General features: G+C 44.8%; 2 protein-coding genes across 10 annotated transcripts in view; one reads left to right on the forward strand and one right to left on the reverse strand.

Moving 5' to 3' along the window:
• The window catches only part of DYNC2I2 (dynein 2 intermediate chain 2), an 18,864-nt gene extending 12,017 nt beyond the window's left edge, over nucleotides 1–6,847 (forward strand). Inside the window, 10 exon segments of the mRNA XM_062505938.1 lie at nucleotides 3–106; nucleotides 108–227; nucleotides 891–1,145; nucleotides 1,819–1,928; nucleotides 2,944–3,101; nucleotides 3,537–3,646; nucleotides 4,363–4,530; nucleotides 4,916–5,148; nucleotides 5,873–6,030; nucleotides 6,609–6,847. Of these exon segments, the coding sequence (XP_062361922.1) occupies nucleotides 3–106; nucleotides 108–227; nucleotides 891–1,145; nucleotides 1,819–1,928; nucleotides 2,944–3,101; nucleotides 3,537–3,646; nucleotides 4,363–4,530; nucleotides 4,916–5,148; nucleotides 5,873–6,030; nucleotides 6,609–6,847 (1,655 nt within the window).
• A 175-nt stretch (nucleotides 6,848–7,022) lies between these two features.
• Nucleotides 7,023–22,946, reverse strand: part of SPTAN1 (spectrin alpha, non-erythrocytic 1) — a 46,182-nt gene continuing 30,258 nt past the window's right edge. For 4 of the 9 annotated variants that reach the window (XM_062505861.1, XM_062505864.1, XM_062505862.1 and 1 more), the window contains 23 exons: nucleotides 22,425–22,528; nucleotides 22,134–22,296; nucleotides 19,827–19,958; nucleotides 19,349–19,486; nucleotides 18,888–18,992; nucleotides 18,467–18,675; nucleotides 17,716–17,836; nucleotides 17,457–17,578; nucleotides 16,849–16,981; nucleotides 16,357–16,455; nucleotides 15,933–16,092; nucleotides 15,635–15,711; nucleotides 15,274–15,483; nucleotides 14,744–15,040; nucleotides 14,150–14,262; nucleotides 13,330–13,347; nucleotides 11,513–11,575; nucleotides 10,208–10,262; nucleotides 9,440–9,636; nucleotides 8,988–9,041; nucleotides 8,434–8,580; nucleotides 8,022–8,169; nucleotides 7,023–7,344 (listed from right to left, as the gene is read on the reverse strand). In XM_062505861.1, the coding sequence (XP_062361845.1) occupies nucleotides 7,219–7,344; nucleotides 8,022–8,169; nucleotides 8,434–8,580; nucleotides 8,988–9,041; nucleotides 9,440–9,636; nucleotides 10,208–10,262; nucleotides 11,513–11,575; nucleotides 13,330–13,347; nucleotides 14,150–14,262; nucleotides 14,744–15,040; nucleotides 15,274–15,483; nucleotides 15,635–15,711; nucleotides 15,933–16,092; nucleotides 16,357–16,455; nucleotides 16,849–16,981; nucleotides 17,457–17,578; nucleotides 17,716–17,836; nucleotides 18,467–18,675; nucleotides 18,888–18,992; nucleotides 19,349–19,486; nucleotides 19,827–19,958; nucleotides 22,134–22,296; nucleotides 22,425–22,528 (2,991 nt within the window). In that variant the 3' untranslated portion in view covers nucleotides 7,023–7,218. Of the gene's footprint in view, nucleotides 7,345–8,021; nucleotides 8,170–8,433; nucleotides 8,581–8,987; nucleotides 9,042–9,439; nucleotides 9,637–10,207; nucleotides 10,263–11,512; nucleotides 11,576–13,329; nucleotides 13,348–14,149; nucleotides 14,263–14,743; nucleotides 15,041–15,273; nucleotides 15,484–15,634; nucleotides 15,712–15,932; nucleotides 16,093–16,356; nucleotides 16,456–16,848; nucleotides 16,982–17,456; nucleotides 17,579–17,715; nucleotides 17,837–18,466; nucleotides 18,676–18,887; nucleotides 18,993–19,348; nucleotides 19,487–19,826; nucleotides 19,959–21,630; nucleotides 21,646–22,133; nucleotides 22,297–22,424; nucleotides 22,529–22,946 lie in introns of all 9 variants that reach the window. The other 5 variants (XM_062505869.1, XM_062505866.1, XM_062505863.1 and 2 more) reach the window with 3 other exon arrangements.

Below are 22,946 nucleotides of genomic sequence, written 5' to 3' on the forward strand. Positions count from 1 at the left end.
AGCCGGAGGGCTCGTCGCTCGGGTGACGTCACCGCGCGCCCGTTTCCATGGGAACCGGAGGCGCGGGCGGTGGGAGCGACCCGGGCCGCGACCGCCGGGAGCGACTCTCGGAACCGCCGGGCCCTCTCCGGACCCTCTCCGGTCTCGGCATGTTCGCGGACAGAACCGCACCCGGTGCCGACGTGCCGTCTCTGTGGAGGAGCGCCCGGAGCGCGCGCTGCGAGGCGGTGAGAGACCCCCGGGGCGGCCCCGCTCCGCGCTTTTGCACCATCGGGCTGGGCAAGGGGCGGCTGTCAGGGCTGCGCCTTCCCCGGACCTTCTGGGATCGTGTCCCGACTTTGCCCCTCCCTGTTGGTCCGTGCTCCCTCCGCAGGTCCCGCGGCTCCAGCACGGCCCGGGACCGACACCTCCCGCTCAGGTGGTTGTTGGCACCGTGCGGGGCCGGGGCAGCGGGGCCTGTGTCTGCCCGCCCGCTCTGTCCCGTCAGCGTTTTGCTGATTTAGCCCCTGCTAGTGAATTGGCAAAGAACCACCCGAGCGGCTGCCACCCCGCAGTTTGAGAACTGATAATGCTGCGCTGTCACCGTACGCGCTGCTCGCTCGTTACTCTGGAGCTCGTTGCCTTCTTGCCTTCTCCCGTCCTTCCCATTCCATACTTTAGAGCACTACTTGAATCTGACTGGCATTCAGGCCAGATTATGGGAAGGTCACAAACGCATCCCCAACACCTGGGCAGGTACGGAGGTGCTCTTGTGTTTAACCATGAACCAGAGCTGTGCAGAGGGGCTGGAATGTCTCTGTGAAACGGCAGGAAGGGGAAGGTGCTTTGAATGCTTTGTGCAACACTTGTGTTACTGGGTGGATTATAGACTGCCTGTCTTCTTTTACTAGAAAACTTGCCAGACTGGGAAGATTTCAACAGCAGAAGCTGCAGCACAGTCTCATACAGCCCGAGATGCTGTGGTGCAGACAGAGCAGAGCAAAGATGCTGTTCAAGACTTCCAGCAAGAAGTTCAAATAGATTACACTGGGCTTCTGTCATTCCTTAAGAGAGTGGAGGATGCTGTTATCAAAGAGCTGAATAAGAACTGGAAAAGTCATGCCTTTGATGGCTTTGAAGTGAACTGGACAGATCAGGATGAAACAGTAAGTGACAGAATTCAGTTCACTGTCCAAGCAGGGTTGGTTGCAGTTACTCTAAGCTGTTAATTCTAGTCCTTATTGCTGTGACTGTTCTTGCCAGGTTCTAATAATTAAACATTACTAGCTGGGTTACCTTGGGGGTTTTTTTCAGCTTTCTCCTTGCTTAGTAAAACTGTTGTTCCTGCTGATGACTGAGCTGTAGCAGCAGTGAGAGGAGGAAGCCTGCAGTTGCTGTAGGCTTTTCTTCAGCCCCTTCAGAGCATTCCAGCCTAGCAGGGATCTAGGAACAGTTGCAGTCAGTGAGTTGGCAGCTCTGCCTGCTTAGATTATGTTTGTTTAGTGCATGGTGCTTAGGAATGAAAGCAATTTGTATCAGACAGTACATGTTGGGACTGGCATCTTCAAACTTGTGGAGCTCAGTGAGTGCCAAACTCACACCTGGCAGCTGCTGTAAATTCTTAGACACAGCCTTCCAGAGCCATGCGCTCTCTGAGAGGTGGTGTTTGAGTGGCAGTTGTGTTGTGGGTTTGTTTCCCAACAGGAATTCAACAACCTTTTCACGTAAATTCTTGGACTGAGGAACACCCACGCTGTAACCACACAATTACATCAGGGGTGGCTCATTCCTCTCTGTTCAGAGATTGTTGCCTCAGTGTTTGGATTTGATCTCTTCCAGGTGTTGTGTTTGCATACATTGTCATACCCAGAGGCTCAGGATCAAAACCTGCAGGTCACCAGTGTTTCATGGAATGCCACGGGATCTGTCATTGCATGTTCCTATGGCCGGTGAGTATCTGGATGGATTTGGGAGTGCAGCTGAGGCTGATGTGATATCTCAGACTGACCCAAGGTCTATATATGTTTGCTTTCTCTGCAGTAATAAACTGACATATATATCTATATCTATGTACACTCCTTATGCAAGTTAAATAATTAATCTTCAAAGTAACAAAATCTCAGGCAAGTCCTGAATTTTATCTTGTATTTCTTCTACCTTCCCCCTGCTCTGAAAATGGATACCTGATCTTACTGATTTGTTTCTAGGTAGATTCTGTTTGAAAAATGTAAAGAGCAGATACACTTGCAAATATCTGTAGGTGAGGTCTGGGAGAATGCACTTTATCTTTACTGAGATCGTGATGTTTAATGTGGTCTCTGAGCACCCTGGATGAACCTGGCACCTGTTCACACATGTGCCTGGTTTCATGGACATGTAACAACACATGTTTAAGGATTTCTGAAATAAGGGTTTCACAAATCATTTATCTAACCCATTAATGTCTGTAGCAGCCCCCTCTTTCTTGGCCCTGCTGTTGCCCTTATTATTTTTTCCAAATGTTCCCTTTTTCTTTAGATTAAAAGCCCCAGCAAAAAGGGTATCTGTGAGAGAATGCATAGGGAAGAGTAAAACAGGGCAAACCTGTATGTTAGTTGCTCCTTCTGCTCTCCCAGTCTACAACTGTTTGTAGATGAGGATGTGGTTTCTGTGTCTGTGGGTACCCTCAGCAGAATTCCTTCCATATGCAGCCTTTTGATTGTTCCCATTATTTGAATGGAGAGTAGATCTTGGAATAGGGAAATTGTACCCAAAATTTACTGGCTGTCACTTTATTATAAGCACAGACATGTGCCCTGTCATATCCTGTATAAACCAGCCCACAGAGAAATTTCATCCCCTCATGATTCCTTCATGATGGGACACAAAGCAGAACATTGAGGTGACCAGTGGGGAATCTCAGAGCTCTGCTGGACTGGAATCCTCTGGAACACACAAAGCAAGATATAGTTTCTTGTTTTTCAGGTTGGATGATGGGGACTGGAGCACAGAAAAATCCTATGTTTGTACCTGGAATCTGGATAGAAGAGGGTTGAATTCACAGCAACCTGACCTGGTGGTGGATGTTCCCAGTTCTGTCATGTGCCTGGCTTTCCATCCCTCCCAGCCATCACTGATAGCTGGTGGGTTGTTCTTACCCCAGACCATGCTTGAAACATACCCTTTCTTCCTGCAACCTGGATCCTTTGGTTTCTCTCTCTGAGTCCAGCCTCAGATTTCCTGTAAAGGAAATGTAAAGGAGCATTGCAGCTCCTCAAACTGAGGAGCTAATGCCCACCAACATGGATAAGTACACTGTTGTATCTGAACTGGGACTTGCTGCCTCTTCAGTGACACCTGCCTTTATATCCCCTTCTCAGGGAGAGGTGACAGAAGGAAATCCAGCCCTGGCTGTAAGGGAATAAACTTATTTCAGCAGAGCAATATTCTCTTACACCAGAACTGGCTGCGCCCTGGACAGAACTGCCCAACCTTTGAGGCTGGCGGGTCTGTTTCCACCATTGCTCCATTTGTGCATTTGTTGTGAGCTGTCAGACCTTAGATATTTGTCCTTTCAGGTGGTCTGTTCAGTGGGGAATTGGTAGTGTGGGACACCAGCAGGACAGAAGACCCTGTGATCTGGAGGACAGGGATGACAGATGACACCCACACTGACCCAGTGTATCAGGTAATAGAGAACACTGACAGCACACAGAGCTGGGGTAGGTAAGAGCTACCACTGCTTGGTGTCATCCTTTTGGTTCCCATCCACAGCCAGGCAGCTCACAGACATTTTAGAAGTTATATTCTTTTTTGGTTGGCTGTTTTCCCTCAAATCTAGCTCTTGGAACAGACACTTACCTTGTAAAAAATAACTTCTCACTGTCCAGGATAAATGAAAAGCAGACTAATTCCCAAACTGTAATTACTTGTTAAGGGAGATGCAGCCAATGACACTTGGGGTGGTTTAAAAACAAATGGGAAAGTGTCACTGATCCTCAGAAGCTTAAATCACATGCTTTAAGGGGATTTACAAACATGTCATGCATTCTGGCTTCCTAAGGATTTTGCCCTTCTGGTGCCTTGTGACTCTGGACATTCTGTGTATTTTTCTTATCTGCTATTCAGGAAAGTGCTGTTGTTTGGAGCTGGGTGAAAGTGCCATAAGTACCCATCCCAAAACTGAGGGCAGGTGAACCACAGAAACTGCAATGGAGATTCAGCCCTAAAACCCAGATGCATTTCTCTCCTTGCATCTCTGTCAGCTCCCAGCAGAAGCTCGTTTGGTACCAGGCTGGTGCCTGGCTCTGCTCCTGTGTTTGGGTATATCCAGTCACCGCAGGCTGCATGGGCTGGGCACCTGTGACAGTCCCCGTTGTCCTGAGCTCATGGTATTTGGAACAGGTTAGCTGGTTACCTGGCACCAAGCACAGAAACCACGCCCGGCTCTTGAGTGTGGCAACAGATGGGAAGATCCTCGTGTGGAGGGAGGAGCGGGATGGGCGGCTGGCCTTGGCTGAAGGATTTGCCATTGTGGCTCAGCAGGTCCCTCGCAGCACTCGGCTGAAGAAGGTGAGTTCAGCAGCTCATAGAGTGCTCTTTCCACAAAAACACTCTGAACGGTGGAGCCCAAGTGTCAGAGCTTGCCCTGCTCCAAGAAGGGCCAGTAACAGCCCCTTCTGAACATGCACACCCTCGATCCACAGCTCCTTTGCCATATGGAAATTATTCTTGGAAGACTGACAACAGCTGAGGTTTTGCCATGCACTAAAGAGAAGTTGCAGGGATGGAGAACTTGCTTGTAATGTGAATTCATGTGAACCCCTATGTAGGAAGGATTCAGTGCTACAAACACACAGCTGTCACAAAGCTGTGCTGCTGGGTCCCCGGCAGGCTCTCCCTGCATGTGCCTCTCTCTGGAGCCCAGCTCACAGCAGCTCTGTCTCTCTTTGCCCAGGTGGCCTGGGGAGGGGCAGCCGTGGGTGTGACCTCGCTGTCCTTCTCCCACTTCGATGCCGACGTGTTCATTGTGGGTGTGGAAGGCGGGTATTCCCTGAGGTGCTCTGCCTTGGCCCAGGCCCGGGCTGTCCCGTGGCCGGGTGGCTCCGTCCCGCTCAGGGCACCGGCGGAATTCGCCTTCTCTCCTCACGCTGGGCCCGTGTACTCCGTGAGCTGCTCCCCCTTCCACAGGCAAGTGCTTCACGTGGGACACTATCGCTGCCTGGCTGTAGGCACAGATTTTTCAAATAGCCCCCGGGGGTGTGTACAAGTTCCAAAAAAGGGTCATTTGGCATTGGGGACTTCCCGTTGTAGGAGAAACATCCACAGGCTCTGGTGAAGCTGCCTGCTGGACTATGCTGCATGTGGGCACATGAACAACATTAGCACCTTCCTTAGATCATCCTGTTAGTTACTATTAAAACTCAGTTTATAGCCAAGGAGATGAAAAAGTCCTTCACTTGGGCAGATCACTAAACACCTTACTGAAGATTTTTCTGACAGCAGTTGCTGCCAGAATTTAAATGAGAAGCTCCCATGTCTGCCAGCAATTCACCCACCATCCGTGGAGGCCCCAAGCCCCGGTTCTGTGAAACATGCTGACCGATCAGGTTTGCATTTAATTTGCATGAGACAAGCCCAGCTCGAACAATGCCCAGCTCTGGATCAGCAGTTCTCAGGCAGCCCTGGGCCACAACCCATCAGTGGTCAATACAAGCTCTCATTAAGCTTAATTGAGGGCAGTAACAAAGCTGCATCTCTACAGCCCACAGCACAGTCTGGCAATTGCTGCTTTAGGAAACGCAGACCTTTACAAAGTAGGAATATTGTCCGAGGTCATGCTCCTTGACTGATTTTTGTTCTTTATCGTTAGCAATAAAACAAAAAGCTGTTTCTTGCTTCCTCCCTCCCCCAGGAACCTCTTTCTGAGCTGTGGGACCGATGGACAAATTCACTTGCACTCCATGTTGCAGACACAGCCCCTCTTTGCTCTACAGTTATCAAAGAAATACCTGTTCTGTGTATGCTGGTCTCCAGTCCGACCACTGGTTTTTGCAGCTGCGTCTGGGGAAGGTAAGTAACTGCAGGTGCCTCCTCATGAGCATAAAATTAAGAGTTCTGGGTATTAATTAGTCAAGTCGATTATACTGATTAGCAGATCCCACAAGCACAGAGCAGTGGCCATTGTTTGCACTGTGTAATTATTACAAAGGAGTAATTTCTAACTTTTGCAAGGTGAACCAGCAGAGTTATTTTTCACTTCTAATGGTACCTTTAAATCTGTTGCCACAGTCATTCACAGGAATACAGCACAACACGATCACTGTGACTAAATCTATCTCCAGCTTGTTTTTAACATCTACTTTCAGAACTAATGGTTTAAAATGAAAACTTTTTCCTTAGAAAATTGCCCAAACATTTGAGTTAAAGAATGGAGATTTCATAGAATTTGGCAATCTGCTTTCAGGTTTCTGACAGCAGAACAAATCTGTGCTGCCTGCAGTAATGTCAGCTGTCTGTCACAGCCTAGACACCCATCAGTGGGGAAACAGGTTAAAAATAACTCTCAGTGCCAGACTAAGCAGATACTCACCTGCTGTTAGATATGATGTCTGTTGCCATGGAACTGTAATGAATGTCTGTGTCTGCAGGAGAGGTGCACCTGTTTGACCTGGCAAGGAGCATGCAGAAGCCCACAGTGTCCCTGAAGCAGTCCCTGAAAGACTGCCCTGTGTATTGTTTGGAATTCAACACCAAGCACACGCGGCTCCTGGCAGCAGGGGATGCTGCTGGGACAGTCAAAGTCTGGCAGCTGAGCTCCGACTTCATCGAGCAGGGACCAAGGGAAATGAGTCACCTGGAGCAGCTGGCAAGTGAGATCATGGACTGAGGGAGCAGCACAACAGCTGTGTGAAGCTTGTAACTACCCTGGTTCCAGGAACAGTTCCCCACTCACCTGTTCCAGTGTTGGCCTGGAAAACACAGGTAACCAACAGCTGGAGTTGTTGAACCAATAGATCCCATATAACAGTTAAATTTGCATTTAACCATTAAACACAAGATGATGGGGTTCGACCAGTAACTTTTATTGAAGCACACTGCAACATGTTTCTTTTCCCTAAGAGTTTTAAGCTAAGCACTTTAAGGTTATATCATAAAGTAACATTGATTATTGTAGAGCACAAAGAGAGAGACACATGCAGAGCTACAGTCAGCAAACGTGAGCATGTCCTTTGCATCTTTTGGTACTAGTGTTTCAGATCAATTCACAAAGAGTGAACGTGTAAATTCTATGTAGTCGTAGGCAGAAGGCAGTTCCCTGCCCTTGCCATCCATGTAGGGTTTCATGTGAGAGATGCAATAATCAGCCTGTTCCCGGGTCAGGTTCTGAAAGAGAGACAGCGTGGGGGTGAGAGGGCTCTGGGGCTGCCAAGGGGCATTGTCAGCCAGCCCTCCCATTCCCCAGGGCACAAAACAGAGCAGCACAACTACACCCAGCATGGAAATGCTCTGGCTGTTGGCACTATTTGGTTAAGGGTTGGAAGGCCTGACCAGAGTCTTCCCACCAAACAGAAGACAGAACAGGTAACTGGGACAAGGAAGCACTACAAACTCTCTATTTCCCTGCCAGCTGGTGGTATTCAGACAGGAAAAACTTGCTGTCTTGGCAGGGCAGTGAGAGGGAGGAGATGTTCATACTGTCTAAACTTAGGCTCAAGGTTTTCCTTTGAATTTCTGTCTGGAGAAACATTTCCCATCTAGTTTCCCAAATGATGGAAGTTCTGAGGACAATGCACTCCCTTTCCAGGCCTTTGAGTAGCTCTTGTTTTATTAAACTTGAGCAGTTCTTTGGTAACTAAAGCTTTTCCTCTTCCTCTATAGAGCCAAGAAAGTAACTGAGTAGGACTGTCACAGCAATTTCTGTGTTTGCTGTAGGGGATCTCCTGGCAGGGTAAGAACTGACTCAGCCCCAGTGACATGAGCCTCCAAGCCGTTAGTGCTGGGCTTTATCTACGAACAAAAGTCTTGTATGCTCCTCCTTGGGGTTGACAACCAGCACTTACCTGGTAGAGCTCCTCCTTGGTCACATAGGGCTTCCCCTCGGAGCTGAGGGCACGGAAAGCGCTCTCGATCTCCTCGCTGGATTTCACATTCTCCGTTTCCCGGCTGATCATGAAGGCCATGTACTCCTGCAGCGAGACGTGTCCATCCCTGCCAGCAAAAAACAGTGTGAGCACCCAGAGCACAGCACTACCAGGCCCTCCAGAGAGAGGCTGGAACTGTTCTGGAAGGAGTGAAAGTCTTAATGCAGATCATTCTCTGGAAGTGAATTTCTTCTTTACATATGTCAGTCTTGCTTTCCTAAAGGCTTTCACATGAGTCACTGTAAAAACAACCACCGCTTTCAGCCTGTGAAAGACCTTCCAGCCAACACCTCCACGTATTTTGCAGAATAGAAAGGTCCAACTCACGTACCTGTTGGGATCTACAGTGTCAAGAATAGACTCAAACTCAGGGTCTGGCTCTCCTTCCTCAACCATGGGCAGATCGTAGCCAAGAGAGCGCAAGCAAGACTTAAACTCCTGGTGATTAAGTCGTCCAGATTTGTCCTTGTCAAAGTGCCTAAAAACATAAAACCAGAACCCACGTGTGTCAATTACTGAGTCCTGAGAGCTGTAAAGTGGGCTGAAAACTAGATCAAGGTTGTAACCAGCCTCTATTCTGTACAAATGAGTTTGTATTAATAAATAGTTCTATCTAGCATACATGAAAAAATATGGAGAAATTCTTAACTTTGCTTAAAAATCACCCCTTCCCCATCAAAAAAACGCCAGCTGTATTCCCAGCTGGAATGCACTGGCACTGCCAGCAGCAGGGGCTGGAGCCCTCTGGCAGAGAATGGAGCAGCTCAGCATAAAGTGGGGCAGACAACAAAGGAGCCATAAATGGATCCTGCAAACATGAGGAGCCATCCATGTGCCAGAAATATCTCCCAAGCCTTCCTCTGGCATGTGTTCCTTGCCACTCACTTGAACATCATGCTGAACTCCTTCAGGGCCTCCTCGGTGACTCCAGTGGTGTTTCTGAAAAGGAAGCAGCAAAGCTGATTAGCAGTTCCTGAGCTGTGGTACTGAGTCCACCAAGTCCAGCAGCTGCACCACATGGTGAGGACAAAGGAGCAAACAACTACTCCATGTGGGAACACTTGTATACACTTATTCCACAAATAAAACTGTTCCACTAAGATCCCACCACTGCTCATGGCCAATGGGGGCTATTCCAAAACTGCTCACTTCATCCCTCTGAAGGGAACTGGGAGGTGGTGGGGATGTACAAGCTCACTGCATCCATTGGTCTGAGCACAGAAGACACCTTAGCACAGACCATGCAAGGCTGGCTGCAGGCATGGGCAGCTGTGGTTCCTGTCTTTTCTCCCCACCCCCAGTCAGACACTTCAAACCACAAGTGGGTCAGGCAGTACCGGGCTTGGATCTGCTGTTCCAGGTTGTGTTGCATCCTCATCCCCAGCTGGTCCAGCTGGTCCCACTGCTGTGCCAGCCCCACAGTGCTGTGTTCTGTGTATTTGTTGTCCAAGATAAGTGCTTCTTCCATAGCTGCTCCAAGGTCCTCAATCTTCTTCAGCTGGCTCCTCATAGCTCGGATCTCTTGGTGCTTGCGCTGTGAGAAGGGAGCAAAGAGGAGAGAAATCATGGAGCACCAAAGAAAAACCCCAAAAAACAAACAAACAAACAAACAAACAAAAAAAAGCAAAAAGCCTTAAAAGAGTTAGAACAGAGGCTGGCAGGGAAGAAGATATACTCTTCTTTTCTCCTAATACTCTTCTTTTTCTCCTAGGACTTTACATCCATATACTGTGGTTTGTGAAATAAGATTCAGAACAATGCTCATCTTAATGCTCACTATCAACCAGGGCTTGCAAACCAGTTCTGGAGACTAAAAACCCTCTCATTAGGAAATGTGCCTGAAAATTTTGTATCCTCTCTGCCCTACCTCACCTCTTTTAGCAAAAAGGGGGAAAAAACTGGAAAACTACATTAATGTTGTTTAATGGCCTGCGATGTAAGTAGACATCAGATATGTAAATACATAATCTCAGAGGTCTCTTCAGTATTCCAAATGTCTAAAATCAATTAAGATTTTCCCACATAATTACATGCCTTTCCCTTCCTGCCCTGTGTTCCCAAGCCAGCTGGAAATGCTGTTCTAGCCATAGGTGCACATCACTTACTTTAGTAGCTTCCAGCTGTGACTCCAGCGTTCCTGATTCTTCCACCATACATGACCTAAACAGAGAACAACAATGAGAGAAGGCACTTATCTCATTAAAAAATCGCATGTGGGGCTTGAAATTAACAGTCCTTCCTTGAAATGAAAAATCCTTTCAGATATTTAAACACTGGTTTTGTGTTTTGTTTATTCTAACTCATCCTATTTCAGACTGACACTGTACATTTTGTCTGATTCTTATTTCTATATATAGTTAATTTCTAGCCCCATTTGAAAGGCAATGTGATCAGCAGCCACACTTCATGCCAGACTCAAAGCACCCGCTTTACTGGACCTCATGGAATTAGAATTTAGTGCAGTCCCACCCCCCTGCCCCGTGCCCAGCACACACCACACACACCAACTGCAGGTGAGTCACTGGGGATGGGCTGTATTTGCAGTCAGGTACAGGAGCTCTACAAAGGTGTGTTACAAAGGGGAAAATGAGGGTAAAAAAAGATGGTGAGAACTACTGGTTTGGCAGAAAAGTAATCTTAATGTGGCATAATCCTTGCAGAGAGCTACAGACCTCTGCTGCTCAGCAGTGCCTGGTGGAAAGGTGCCTTTCCAACCCCATCTCTCCATGCTGCACCCAGAGCAGCTGAGGTTCAGCCACTCTGCCCAGTGATTTCCACCCTGAGCTTTACATGCAGGTCCCCACAGTGGCCAGGGGCTCCAAGATCTCCTTCATACAGACTAGCTATGGACAGTCTCTGGATTCTGCTTTTCCCCACCCCAAGATCCCAAGCAATCTCTAAGCAGCCGTGTTTGGGAATCTCTGTCCTTCCAACACGTACGGTGAGAGCTCGCACTGGATGACCCACACATGGACAGTGAGCCTGGGTGCTGTGCAGGTGGGGTGTCCTCTGACTCTGGGGCATTAAAGTCCCTAAAACCTGAATCTCTGGAATTTCAGTCGCTAAAACCAGGTTTTCATCCCCACTGGACTCTGTCTACCCATGTGCTTTTGAGCTTCTCGAGAATGGGGATTTCAAGTGCTGAATCCCTCTGTAGCAATGAAAATGCACCAAACATCTGGGTGTTTCTCACCACAGGGTTAAGGCTCAGACTCAACGCCCGCCTAGAGATGAAGCGCACGCCCAGAGCCTTGAGCAAGAAGGTGGGAACCAACCGTGGAAAGAACCAACGGGGAAACAAACCTCCAAGCATCTCTAAGCCGTGAAAGTTAGTTGGAAGGAAAGCGAGCCTTGGAATTAACGAGTGCGTTTGAAAACCAAAGTGAGGTAAGAAAATAAGAGGAAAAAACCTTCCAGATAGATCATCCCCAACTTCATACTGATAGACACGAATGACACGACGATATGCTATGCTAGTCAAAGGAAAGAAACCAAGTAAATTCCAAAAAGGAAGAAAGAAAGAAAGAACAGAGGAAAGAACACACCAAAACACGGCCACTGCAGTGGAGCCACACTCCAAGCCAGCACTGCCTTGCAGCAAACACAAGCAAGTACTTAATGAGAGAAAGTTATTTAAATGCTGTTTGCGCATACATGAAAATAGTAACAGTTGATTTTTGTGTAGGTCACAAAAAAGTGAGTCTTGCTAAGAGACAAACTGAAGTTTTGTAGTTAGCTCATCTACAGATTGTTTAAAAGCATTTTTCTTCCTAAACTTCAAATTGTTCTTACTCCCTTCCCCGAAGAACATCCCTCCCAGGCAGTGCTGGGCACACACAAGCTGCAAAACAAGGAGTGTGCACAGCAGCTCTTCTGACATTTCCATGAAGCTCTGCCTTCCCTCTCACCAAGCCAAGCTAAGCACAGCCAGTGCCTCTTGAAACTAAGTCCACGTTTTTTAATGTATTCACAGAGAATTAGGGACAAATTCTGCCTGGCATATCAGCAGCCCTCTGGTAATTTGTTCAACAAAAGAGCCTGGCATGAGGATCTCTAACTCTGACCCTGCGTCTTTCAGTGAATGGCTCCTTTCTGTTCACTTGTTCTTGGATACCAGAACTAATCTACAACACTACTTGACAAAGGAGCAGGGAATTCAGCATCCATTCCAGGAAAATCTGCTTGATTCCATCAAACTGTACAACAAAACCACAGCAAACTATTTTTATCTGGCAGAACACAAGAGACTGTGATCATTACAGAGCAAATAAGCAGCAGAATTAACTGTGAAGATTCCACTCTTCAGGAGCAGGGCCCTGGTCTCCTCCAGCCCTGTGCACAGGCTCACACACACAGCCTCTGCCCTGGCCCAGAGACTGCTGGCATTTGACATCACATCTTATCACAAAGCTTCCACTGTGCTGAGATTCATCCTGCTGAAGGAATTTAACTGTGCCAGACAGACACATTTGCAGAGGCCTTGGTAATATGAAAACACTTAAAGATCTTATTATTTCCTTTCCACTTCCAGACAAATGGCCAGCACACATCCTCATCAGGAATCATTGCTGTGGACACAGAGTAGGCTTAAAACTGCTGGCAAACTCCAACAGCTTATTGGATTTGTGTTGGAAGATTTCTCCTGTCAAGGCTAAAATCTGTGTGGGGCATGGTTCTGCAGCAGACGAAAAATGGGCAGTTCATATTTGCAAACTACAGGATTTTAAGATGTGTAACTTCAGCAAAATGCTGTAAGAATCTTCCCTTCTTATCAAAACCAGTCAATACTTTGGGGATTTCATTGTTCTCAGAACAGTTATGGTCAAATGTTTTATTTCACTAAGCAAGTCTCTTAAGCTGAAAAACTAGAAATGTCAGAATATCCTGCCTTTGGAAAGCAGCTACACTCTCACCTATCTTCTTAAATTAAGGGCCTTTTCCTGTGCAAGCCCTCAAAGAAAGCAAGAGCAGAAGTTAGGAATTCCATGGTGTGCCTGTGGCTGCCTGTTGTAGTTCTGCTTTTGACTAGGAAATTGTTATGTTTCTATTGATTTATAGTTAACTACTCCAAAATCTAGTTTCCTGTGTCTGTGCATGTCAGCAAAAGGTTGCTCTTTTCAAATAAGAGGGGTTTGAGCAGAGCTTTCACAAGCCATGTACTGACAGGAGAAAACACACAGAGCAGAACACATCACAAAATTTGAAAGATATAAAATTCAATACTAACCCATCTAGCAGGTAAGTCCTGTAGAATGTGAAGATCCAAACATCAGGCAGCAGGACAGAGACAAGACAGTAAGAGAAGGATAGAGATTCGGGTGGGAAGCAAACATCAAAAAGTTAAAAATCATATTTATATTTCATTATTTCATGAAGACACATACAGAACTATTTGTAAACACACAGACAGAGAATCACAGGGTTACATGGAACAGAACTCACCTCCTCTGACCCCCAACCAGAACCTGTCAGAGCTGCTGACAGCACTGACTGGGCACAGGCACCTGCAATGCTCAACCTTGAGACTTTTTATTTCTAACACAGTTGTTAAATCTTTACTCCCTCTCCTTAGAGAACATTATTGCTAGACAGTAGCCCAGGGAAACAATTATGAAGTTTTAAGCTCTTTTCACATCTTCTTTCTGTATTTGAACTCCAGTAAGATTGCCAATACACTACTCAATACAAAAGGGGCATTAACAGAAACACCACTGGCACTTCAGACTCTGCTTGGAGCCATTTGTACTCCACCTCCCCAGCTGTGCTGCAGCCTAGTTCAGGAATAACTGGAGAAAAACAAAGTCCTGGATAACTGGAATTACTGCAGGAAAATTAATTCAGAAATAGGAACATTTTTAAAGTCTGGTGTTTCAGGGCTTTCCTTTCCCCTGTAGCTAATGGGGCCTCGCTCAAATCCCAAGTGCAGGGAATGGAGAAGTCCTGATGAGCTGTTTTTCAGTAGGATGACAGTCCAAAGAGGTGGAGGATGCACACAAATACTACCTAAGGAATTCTCCCAGGGCAGGTCCTGGAAAGACAAACTATACCTGGTTTCCTGAATCCACTGATGGAAGGCATTGGCATGCTGAGCAAATTCCTGACGCAGTTTGTCATTTTCTTCCTGCCTTCGCTGTTCCTTCTGTAGCTCCAGTTCACGTTCCTGAGAAATGAACAACAGTAATTTCAGAGAAATAAAGGGATTGGTCTCATCCTGTAACAGAAAGCAAAAACTAAAAGCTGCATCCCAACACAGTTCTAAGCCCCAAAACAAGATTGAATTCTCGGTGTCCTGGATATGTAGAGAAAAGCATTTCAGGTGATAATTCAGAACTGAAGTCCTGAGAACAGGAATTGAACCAGCAGTTGCTTCACTGCATAGCAGAGAAGTTAAACTCCTATTACAATTAGGAGGTGAGACACATGCAGTTTGCCTTTGGGAGAGCCACAAATGGAAAACAGTGAGAACAACTGACAATAGCACAAGTTGATAGTTAACGGCAATTTTTCTCTGCTCATGAATTTGGAGATATTTTGACTGTATTATGGTGACAAACTCTTGTACCCATTATCTCAGAGAACAACTTCCAGGAACAACTGAAAGGTCGTAAACTATGAAGAGAATCTTTCCCTCACTGACTTGCCTTGATAATTTTCTGCAGATTCCTCCAGGTTTCTTCAAGAGCCTCCATAGTGAACCAAGTGTAGGGGTTGGAGGCCACACGGAAGCTCTTGATCTGGCGATCAAGCTCTGCCAGCTGGTTGAAATCAGCTTGGGCAGAACTTAGGGAGGAACGGAAAGCGTCATGAGCTTCTCTCAGGGCTTTGATTTCCTCAAGTGAGTTGCAGCGCACAGGATCTGTCAGGTCCTCCTCAGCATTCTCAAACCAGCTGTTGAAGGCAGAGGCCTTCTTCGCAAAAGTCAGGAAGAGATCCTCAACCTTGAAAAGAGAAAAAATATAGTTGTTCAGTAATGGAAATATTCTGTGTGAGCTCATCTGGAATTAACATGCAAGAATTTGCTTTGCAAGCATCTGAGAAATTCTTACGTTGACTCTCCAGGACCTCCAAAATCATTAGTTGCAAAAACACGAACAAGCTACAGAAGTTGCAAGTGTGTATTTTTTATCAAGTGCACAATTACATTGTTGTAGCCCCATGATTGGCCACTCACCTTTCTGAAGTGCTCTTGAGCCTCCAAGAGTTTCTTTTTCCTGGTAGCAGAATTAGCCAGGAGCTGATTCCAGCGTTTCATCAAGGAAGCATGCCGGGCTTCAATGGCCTTGGACTGGATGTGCTTGGCTGCAAGCAGCTGGTCTTTCAGAGCAGTGATGTTTGCAATTCCCTCCTGCTGGAAAGCCTGCAGTCCAGCATCAAATGTTTCCTGAAGCATTAAAAGAACAAAAGGTATTTTAGATTGTGTTTTTCTTTAGCCTGTCCAATACCCTGCATGTATATCAAACACTGATTCTTGTGTGTTCACAAGAGTTCAGCTGGTGCTTCCCTCGCAGAGTGGCAGCAGCATCAGCACTGACCTGTTTGGTGAGCAAGGTTTGCACTGAAGAGAGGTCACGTCCATAATCATCTGTCTTCAGACTGTTTTCTTTCTCCCCTGGAAAATGGAACAAATTTTGCAGAAGTGTCATTTCTCCATCTCAAACATTCCCCCTGTTCCAGATCAGGTTACTACAAAAGCAAAGCAGGGACAGCACTGCTGATTACTCCAGGCTTAGGTCTGCTTATTACAATAGCACATGAGAAGCTACTGGAGACCTTTGGAATTAAGGAGTTTAAGGTTTATGACCAGATATTGTACTCCAGTCCAGAACATACCTATCCACGACTCCACCACATCTGCTTTCCAGTTGAACTGGAGGAAGGCTGAGTTCTCATCCAATTTGGCTTTCCTCTGAGCTGCTGCTTTCTCCAGATCTGACACCTTGCCTCTGAGCCCCTTCATCTTGGCAGTGATGTTCGCCTCGTGGTGATTGTTCTATGTGACAGGGAGGAAAAAAAAAATAGACATGCTGTATGATGTTAAAGTCATCTGAGGCATTCATAATGCTGATGACAGAGCAAGGACTTCAGCTGAAAGATACTGTCTCAGAAAGAACTTTGAAAGCAAAACACCAACAGCTTATTCAGCCACAAAAATTAAGAGCTCTTTTCAAAGACATGACAGAGAAGATCAAGTCTACTGAACATGAAGATGTCCTGGGGAGCCTTTGAAGGTTTCTCTTTACTAGTTCAAGCTCACCTTTTTAATGAGATCCTCTCCATTAGCACAGACATCATTCACTCTGTCCTTGTGGACGGTAAAGTCAGTCTCAAATGCCTCATGCTTCTTCAGCAAGCCCTGCAAATACAAGACACAGGCATTTCTAAAAATTATTTCTCACCATTTATTAAAAAGTAATTAATTTTATAAATCAGCATAAAGTTTTTCTGTCAAAAATTAATCTTTGCTGGTTAGCACAACTTACTGGTTTTCTGTGGACAAAAGGAAACTGAGACTGACTTCAAATCAAGAGGTCAAAAGATGCAAAACTACATCAAACTGCAAGTAATTTCTACAGGAAATAACATGATTGGGATGCTTTTATAAAGTGAATTTTACTTTTTTTTTACAAAAAGGCCTTCAAAAGGAACCACCAATGACCTCTAAATTGTAAAGACAGTTAAAGAAAAGGTTTATTATGCTTTAACCAACAATAATGCAACAATAAAGTGCTGACAACTTCCTCCATACCTGGATAGCAGCAAGAGTGTCCCCATAATCCTCACTGGCTACCAGTGTCATTTTCTCATTGATCCAGGCTTCTTCTTCCTCAACATTTGCTACAAACTGCTGATACTCCAGAGACTCCTCCAGGCGCTGACCCCTGTGTGGGGAAAGTAAAACTAGTCAGTGCTGCTTTATGGCACTGAGATATAAGATATAAAAACAATGTACAGAGCCTGAACCCTATCACTCACACTTCACTCCTCCAGCAGCAGCCGTGGCTGGAGCTCTAGGAATTCCTTGGACTACAAAGCCTGAAGCAGCCAAAGGACTGAAGCAAACTCTCTCCCAACAGTTTCTAATCAGGAAAAATCTCCTGGTAGTGAATTAAATCCAGCTGATTGCAAGTCTGTGGTTTCCAACTGGTGCAAGAAAAGGCTAAACACAACATACACCTCAAAAAGAGGCTCATGTTTCCTCTGAGGAACACTATCAATTGTCTTGTAGAGTCTATGATCAGTGATAGATGCTGTTATGTCATATTCCTAATAACCCATACCCTGAAATTCTGTAAATCTGATAATTATGAGTCCATGTATCTTTGAATTAATAGTGAATTTTACAGAAATCCATACCTAGCAGCTGCCAACTGTTTTAACTCTTTCCAGTGATCCACAAACTGAGCCAGTCTCTGCTGTATCTCCTCCTTTCCAATTGTGTTGTCATCTGAAAGCTTCTTGCCTGTGTCCAGAACACCCTGCAGAGAAACAGTTATTGGAACATCACCTTATGTGCATTGTTTGGGGTCCAGCAAAACTCCTGCTGGCTTTCATCTCTTCCACAATCAAGAAGGGTGCTGCTTATAGAAAAATCTGTCATGGGAGAGGCATTTACCTGGATAGCAGGTTCGTGGGCAGCTAATTCTGCTTCTAAGCGCTTGTGTTTCTTCCTCAGATTCTGCACGCCAGTCAGGTCTCTGCCATAGTCCTCTGAGCTAACCAACAGCTTCTTCTCTCTAAATTCAACAGAGAGGAGCGAAAGATAAAATATGAAGAGATCTTGGATGTTAAAAGTTGTGTACCAAGTTACTAGCAAACAGCAATTGGCTCTTGGAAGCACATTCCTGGGTGAGGGAAAGAAGGTGACAGAGGGCCCATCATTTGTCTTTGAAGGACAGAATTCCTCTATACTGTTTTCTTTTCAAAAATATAGATGTCTTTTATAAAATTGTCTAAATTTTGTTTTAAAAGCATGACAAAAGAAGTTCTCTAATTCCAATTATTTCTATCAGCCTCATGTCTTTCCCTCTTCCTGAGGTACTAACACCAATGTGGAAAGACCATTTCATTAATTACAACAACTGGCTAGAATCAAAAAAGTACTTGAAACTGAAAAAGGTTTGAATTTTTGGTAGGAGCTTTCCCAAAAAAGACTAGAATTAAATGTCCAAACCTAAACAGTGTTTTTCTGCTTACTGGAATTTGACCAAAGAAAACTGCAGATAAGAAACTACACCCAAAACAGTTTTTCTGGAATGGCAGCAAAGGCGATCTCCTATAGATGCACAGTTATTGGAAGGCAGCTCTAAAGCCACACTAAAGGGTATGAGTGACATTGGCAAGCCCAGAACTTCCCAAACACCCACTTGATCCAGGACTCCTCGTCATCCATGTCACGGAAGAACTGGTGCAGGCGGTGGCTCTCGTTGAGCTTGGCGCGGCGGGCGCTGGCCATGCCCTTGATGCGCTGGAAGCGCCCGTTGATGGTCTCGCGTTTGTCCTTCACTTGGGACGTGTCAAAGGCACTGCTGGTCATCAGACTGTCAGCCTGGCTGTTCAGGTCCTTCAGGCGGTCCTGGACACGGGGTGGGAGAGAGCAGGGATTGCTCAGAGCTCGTTTCTGTGCTCGTTAAGTCAGGATGAAAATCAGAATCTGACTCGCAGTCACAGGTTTTGTTAAAAACCACATTTTGACAAGTCTGTGACTGTAACAGGTATCAGGAGCTGTACCTACAGAATTTGTTTATGACTATGATTTATATTCCAAACCAGAAGGGAAAGTAATACCTCATGTGCAGATATATCTGCTTCCAGTAACTGGTGTTTTTTCAGAAGATTGTTAACAGATGCCAAGTCCTTCCCATAGTCTTCAGATGCCAACAAAGCCTCCACCTGGGAATGGAGAAGGAAACGTGGAATGAAGAAAAACAAATTGTGTTTCACAAACTCCTTGAAACTATAATGCTTTAAAACCATGCAAATTGCTTCTCACTTTTCTACTAAACCTTTATCTTGTCACCTGTTTAATACCTAAAAGATTCCATGCAAATTTGCTTCTTCTCACCTTACTGTTTGTAAATAATAACATGAACAAATACACAAGAATTTTACTAGCAATAAAGTTTTCTTTTCTAAGAAAACTTAGACTTGCTCAAAGGTAAACAGTGCTCCACAAAACCTAACATCAGCAAAGGTAATAAAAACAAAAAAAAAGATGCTTTGCAAGTAATTAATTCTCATCTTATTACCTCTGAAAGCCAAAAGTCAAAGTCCTTGATTCCAGTATTGAAATTCTGTTGCTTATTAGCTTCTTTCAGTTTCTGACTCTTCTCTGCTGATTTCTGTACCAGGAATTGCCACTGGTCAGCCAGGGCAACCAGGCGTGCCTGTCAAAAAGTGGGAAAGATAAATAAATGTCACAAATGAAACATGAGAAAAGTTCTGATCAATGCAAAACCAGAACATGGTGGAAGTTGGGCTGTTGATTCCAGATATGCAAGTTAGAGTCACTATTTCACATTGCCCAGCTATAATTTACACCTCAGTCAGAGGATCAGAAAATTTATCCTCCTTGAGACCGAAGCAGAATGATTCACCCGATTTACTCAGTGTAGATGAAATACAAAAGCTTCTGTAAAGCAAGATTTGTTGTAGAGGGACACTGTCCTGCCTCAGTTCCCCAGACACTGCTGGAAGCAAAGCCAAGCAAGACTTGAAGGTGCCCACCTTGACGGCGTCCTCGCTGCCGGCGCACGCGCCCCTCTCGATGAGGGAGTTGCCCATGTCGATGACGCCGCGGATGCGGTCGGCGTTGGCGTGGAGCTCAGCTTCAAAGGCCTGGTGCTTCTGGTGTTTGCTCTGCAAGGACGAACCCAACACCATCAGGCCCTGCACAAAGGGCTCCTCCATTGTTCTCATGGGTTGTCATCAGCTTTGTGCACGGGCTGAGCTGAAGAAGTTCTCTCTGGGTACGGTTTTTACTGCTTGCTCCAGTGGTTACTCATTTCCTCAGTAACTGCCAGGTTTTGACCTGGCAAAACTGTGGCTGAGCTGATACACAGAGCTCTGGCAGCATGTTCTGCATTTCAAAGGTGTCAATGCAAACTTGCCTACACTGAGCTGAGCTGCTACTGCAGTAAAGATTCCTAGTTTTCAATGCACCCCTTGGAAAAGCAGCAATTACACATACCCTGAGTAGAGCAGATCATCCTTACTCCTACAGTAATTGCACAAATTCCTACTTTCCTTCCTAATCTATAGTTAATTAACAGAAATCACTGCTCCAGCTTATCTGCTTTCTGCACAGTTGTGATATTAGTCATACAGAGGCCCATTATATATAGATAGATAAATACTCATTAACAGCCAAAAACTTCTATAAAAACTTAACTGAATTATTTGGTAAAAATTTTTCTGTGCTAAGTTGAGAGCACCATGAGAACAAAAGGAGCCTTGGTGTGGGAAGGAGTGTGCAGCTCTCATGTATCCATGATCCATCCACCCACCAGGAATATGACAAGAACACAACAGTGACAAGACAGAATTTGCAAGTATAAACTGGAAATGCTAGTGACATTGGACATGGGTAGAGAGTATCCTAGAGAATGGAATGAAAGGAAATGTTAGATCAAAAATAAAAGAGGAAAAATACTATAGTGCTGGTATGAGAAATTCTGCATGAACTGCTTCATTTTGGGAACTCAAATCCTGAGATTATAAAAGCATATCCTTCAAAGCTAGATCTACCAATTTGGAAAATTCAATTTAAAAGCTGCCAATTGCCTATCTCCATATAATTACCATGACAAACAAATTGCAGACAAACCTTTCTAGTTTAAAATATTTTTTTTTTCCAACTAAAAAGTAGTAATTTAATGTACCACACTCTGAAGTGACAAATGATTCTTTCATTTCTTACTCATTAGCTTTCCTTTTCTTTGTTCTATCTTCTCCCTCCACATATCCTCATTTTACTCCACTTCTTGGATTCTACAAATGCTGTCAGCTTTCCATCTGGTACACCTCTTTTTCTGGAGTGTTCTTTCTGTCTTACTCCCTTCTATGCTATTGGAAGAACTAAGCCAATCAAGATCTATCCTTTACTGAATCCTCCATTTCCAGCATTTGATTCTACAAACAAGCTCATGGATTTGGCATTATGGCCTGTGTTAAATCATCACAAGTGATGACCGAACAGCCAAATTTCTCAAAAAGGGGGATAGAACCCCATTTTCCTATGGGCTAACTCCTAAAAAAGCCTAAACTACATCATTAATGCAGCATAAATTAAACAGGTCATGCAGAACACCTGCAAAACAAATACATAAATAAATGACACTGAATAGGAATTAACAAAAAAGCCACACCCATAGGACGAGGATCAACAGCTGTACCTGGATGGAGGTCAAGAACTAACAGAAAATGAGATTGCATGAACTGATGGATGGAGCAGCAACCAGAGCTTGGGCTTACATAAAAGCTTATACAGAGAAAATAAATTCACATACCAGGGCTAGTCCAAACTACTTACCAGCAGTTTGGAAAGCTATAAAACAGATTGAGAGAAGTAGTTCAGTGCATTCATACTACTTCACTAACTAGAATTAAAAAATAAGAGGTAACTTTATTCCTTAATAGTGAAAAATAAATGAGATTTCACATTTTATAATATAAAAGAATTGAGACCCAAGAATTCAATTTCCTTATTTTATTGTCTAGATGATGGGAGAGAGAACAGCCACTTGGGTTTCTTTAGGAAACTTTCTGAGGCAGATACCACATATCTTATTAACTATATGCATGAATAATTAATTATAGGCATGAATAATTACTAACCAAGTCCTATTTTGGGTCTCCTTTCATGCATAATGTAACTTTCATTTTCTCCTTGTTAAAAGGAGAACATGTCCAACTTAATTGGACACTATTCTGTCATCTCTGAAGAAGAATTCCTGAGCATGGACTTTCAAACCAGACGAGGCCTTGCAAAGTTAACAATGATATTCTGATTTTTAAGTCAAGAACCACATTCACCTGGATATTTGTGGGATCCTTATAGGACTCATCACTTGCAGTCTGAAGCTTTTCACTGATCCAGGCTTCTATTTCATCCACATCACGACTGAACTGCTGGAGGGTCTGAGACTCTCCCAGCTTCGATCTCTTCTCAATCATTTGAGCTTTCAGACGAAGCCACCTGCAGTAATTTGACACATACAATGAACAAAACACTAGAGCCACATGAGGCATCACCTTCAACAGCTACAGAACATCCCTAAAGAGGATTTCCAGTCATCTGCCTTCTCCTCCCAGGGCAGCACTGACCTGTCCAGGACCTCGTTGCGTCTGCTGGCGATGACTCCCTTGGCATAATGATCTGCAGCAATCAGCTGGTCAGCAAAGGACTGCAGGACAGCAATTTTCTCTTCCTATTCAAACCAGAAACCATGAATTAGAACTGTTGTTCCCTAAAGTCAAATAATGAGCAGTGTCTGGAACAGAACAAGCCTTTGTATCTTCTTTAAATTTATATTACTGGGACCCTATGAAGGAAGTCCATCTTCTACAGGACTGCAAAGTTCAAATTAGAACACTTTTCACCTGTGGCATTTAGGAAAAAAGGATCTTTTGGGCTAAGAACTTCAGCAGTATGATCTCTCAATAAATCTAGGCAGCTTTCTGCTATTGGAAATATAGAGAAACTGGAAATATACCCTTTTCTGTCACAAATAAAGGGAAAAAGTAATTTCAAATCAGTAAATTTACACAAATACTTACCACTATTTCTACACTGTCTGCAGGCAGTGAAATACATTCTGATCTGTGTAAGCTGCTTCTAAACTTCTA

The sequence above is a fragment of the Cinclus cinclus genome, chromosome 19, assembly GCF_963662255.1.
Source record: "Cinclus cinclus chromosome 19, bCinCin1.1, whole genome shotgun sequence".
NCBI lineage: Eukaryota > Metazoa > Chordata > Aves > Passeriformes > Cinclidae > Cinclus > Cinclus cinclus.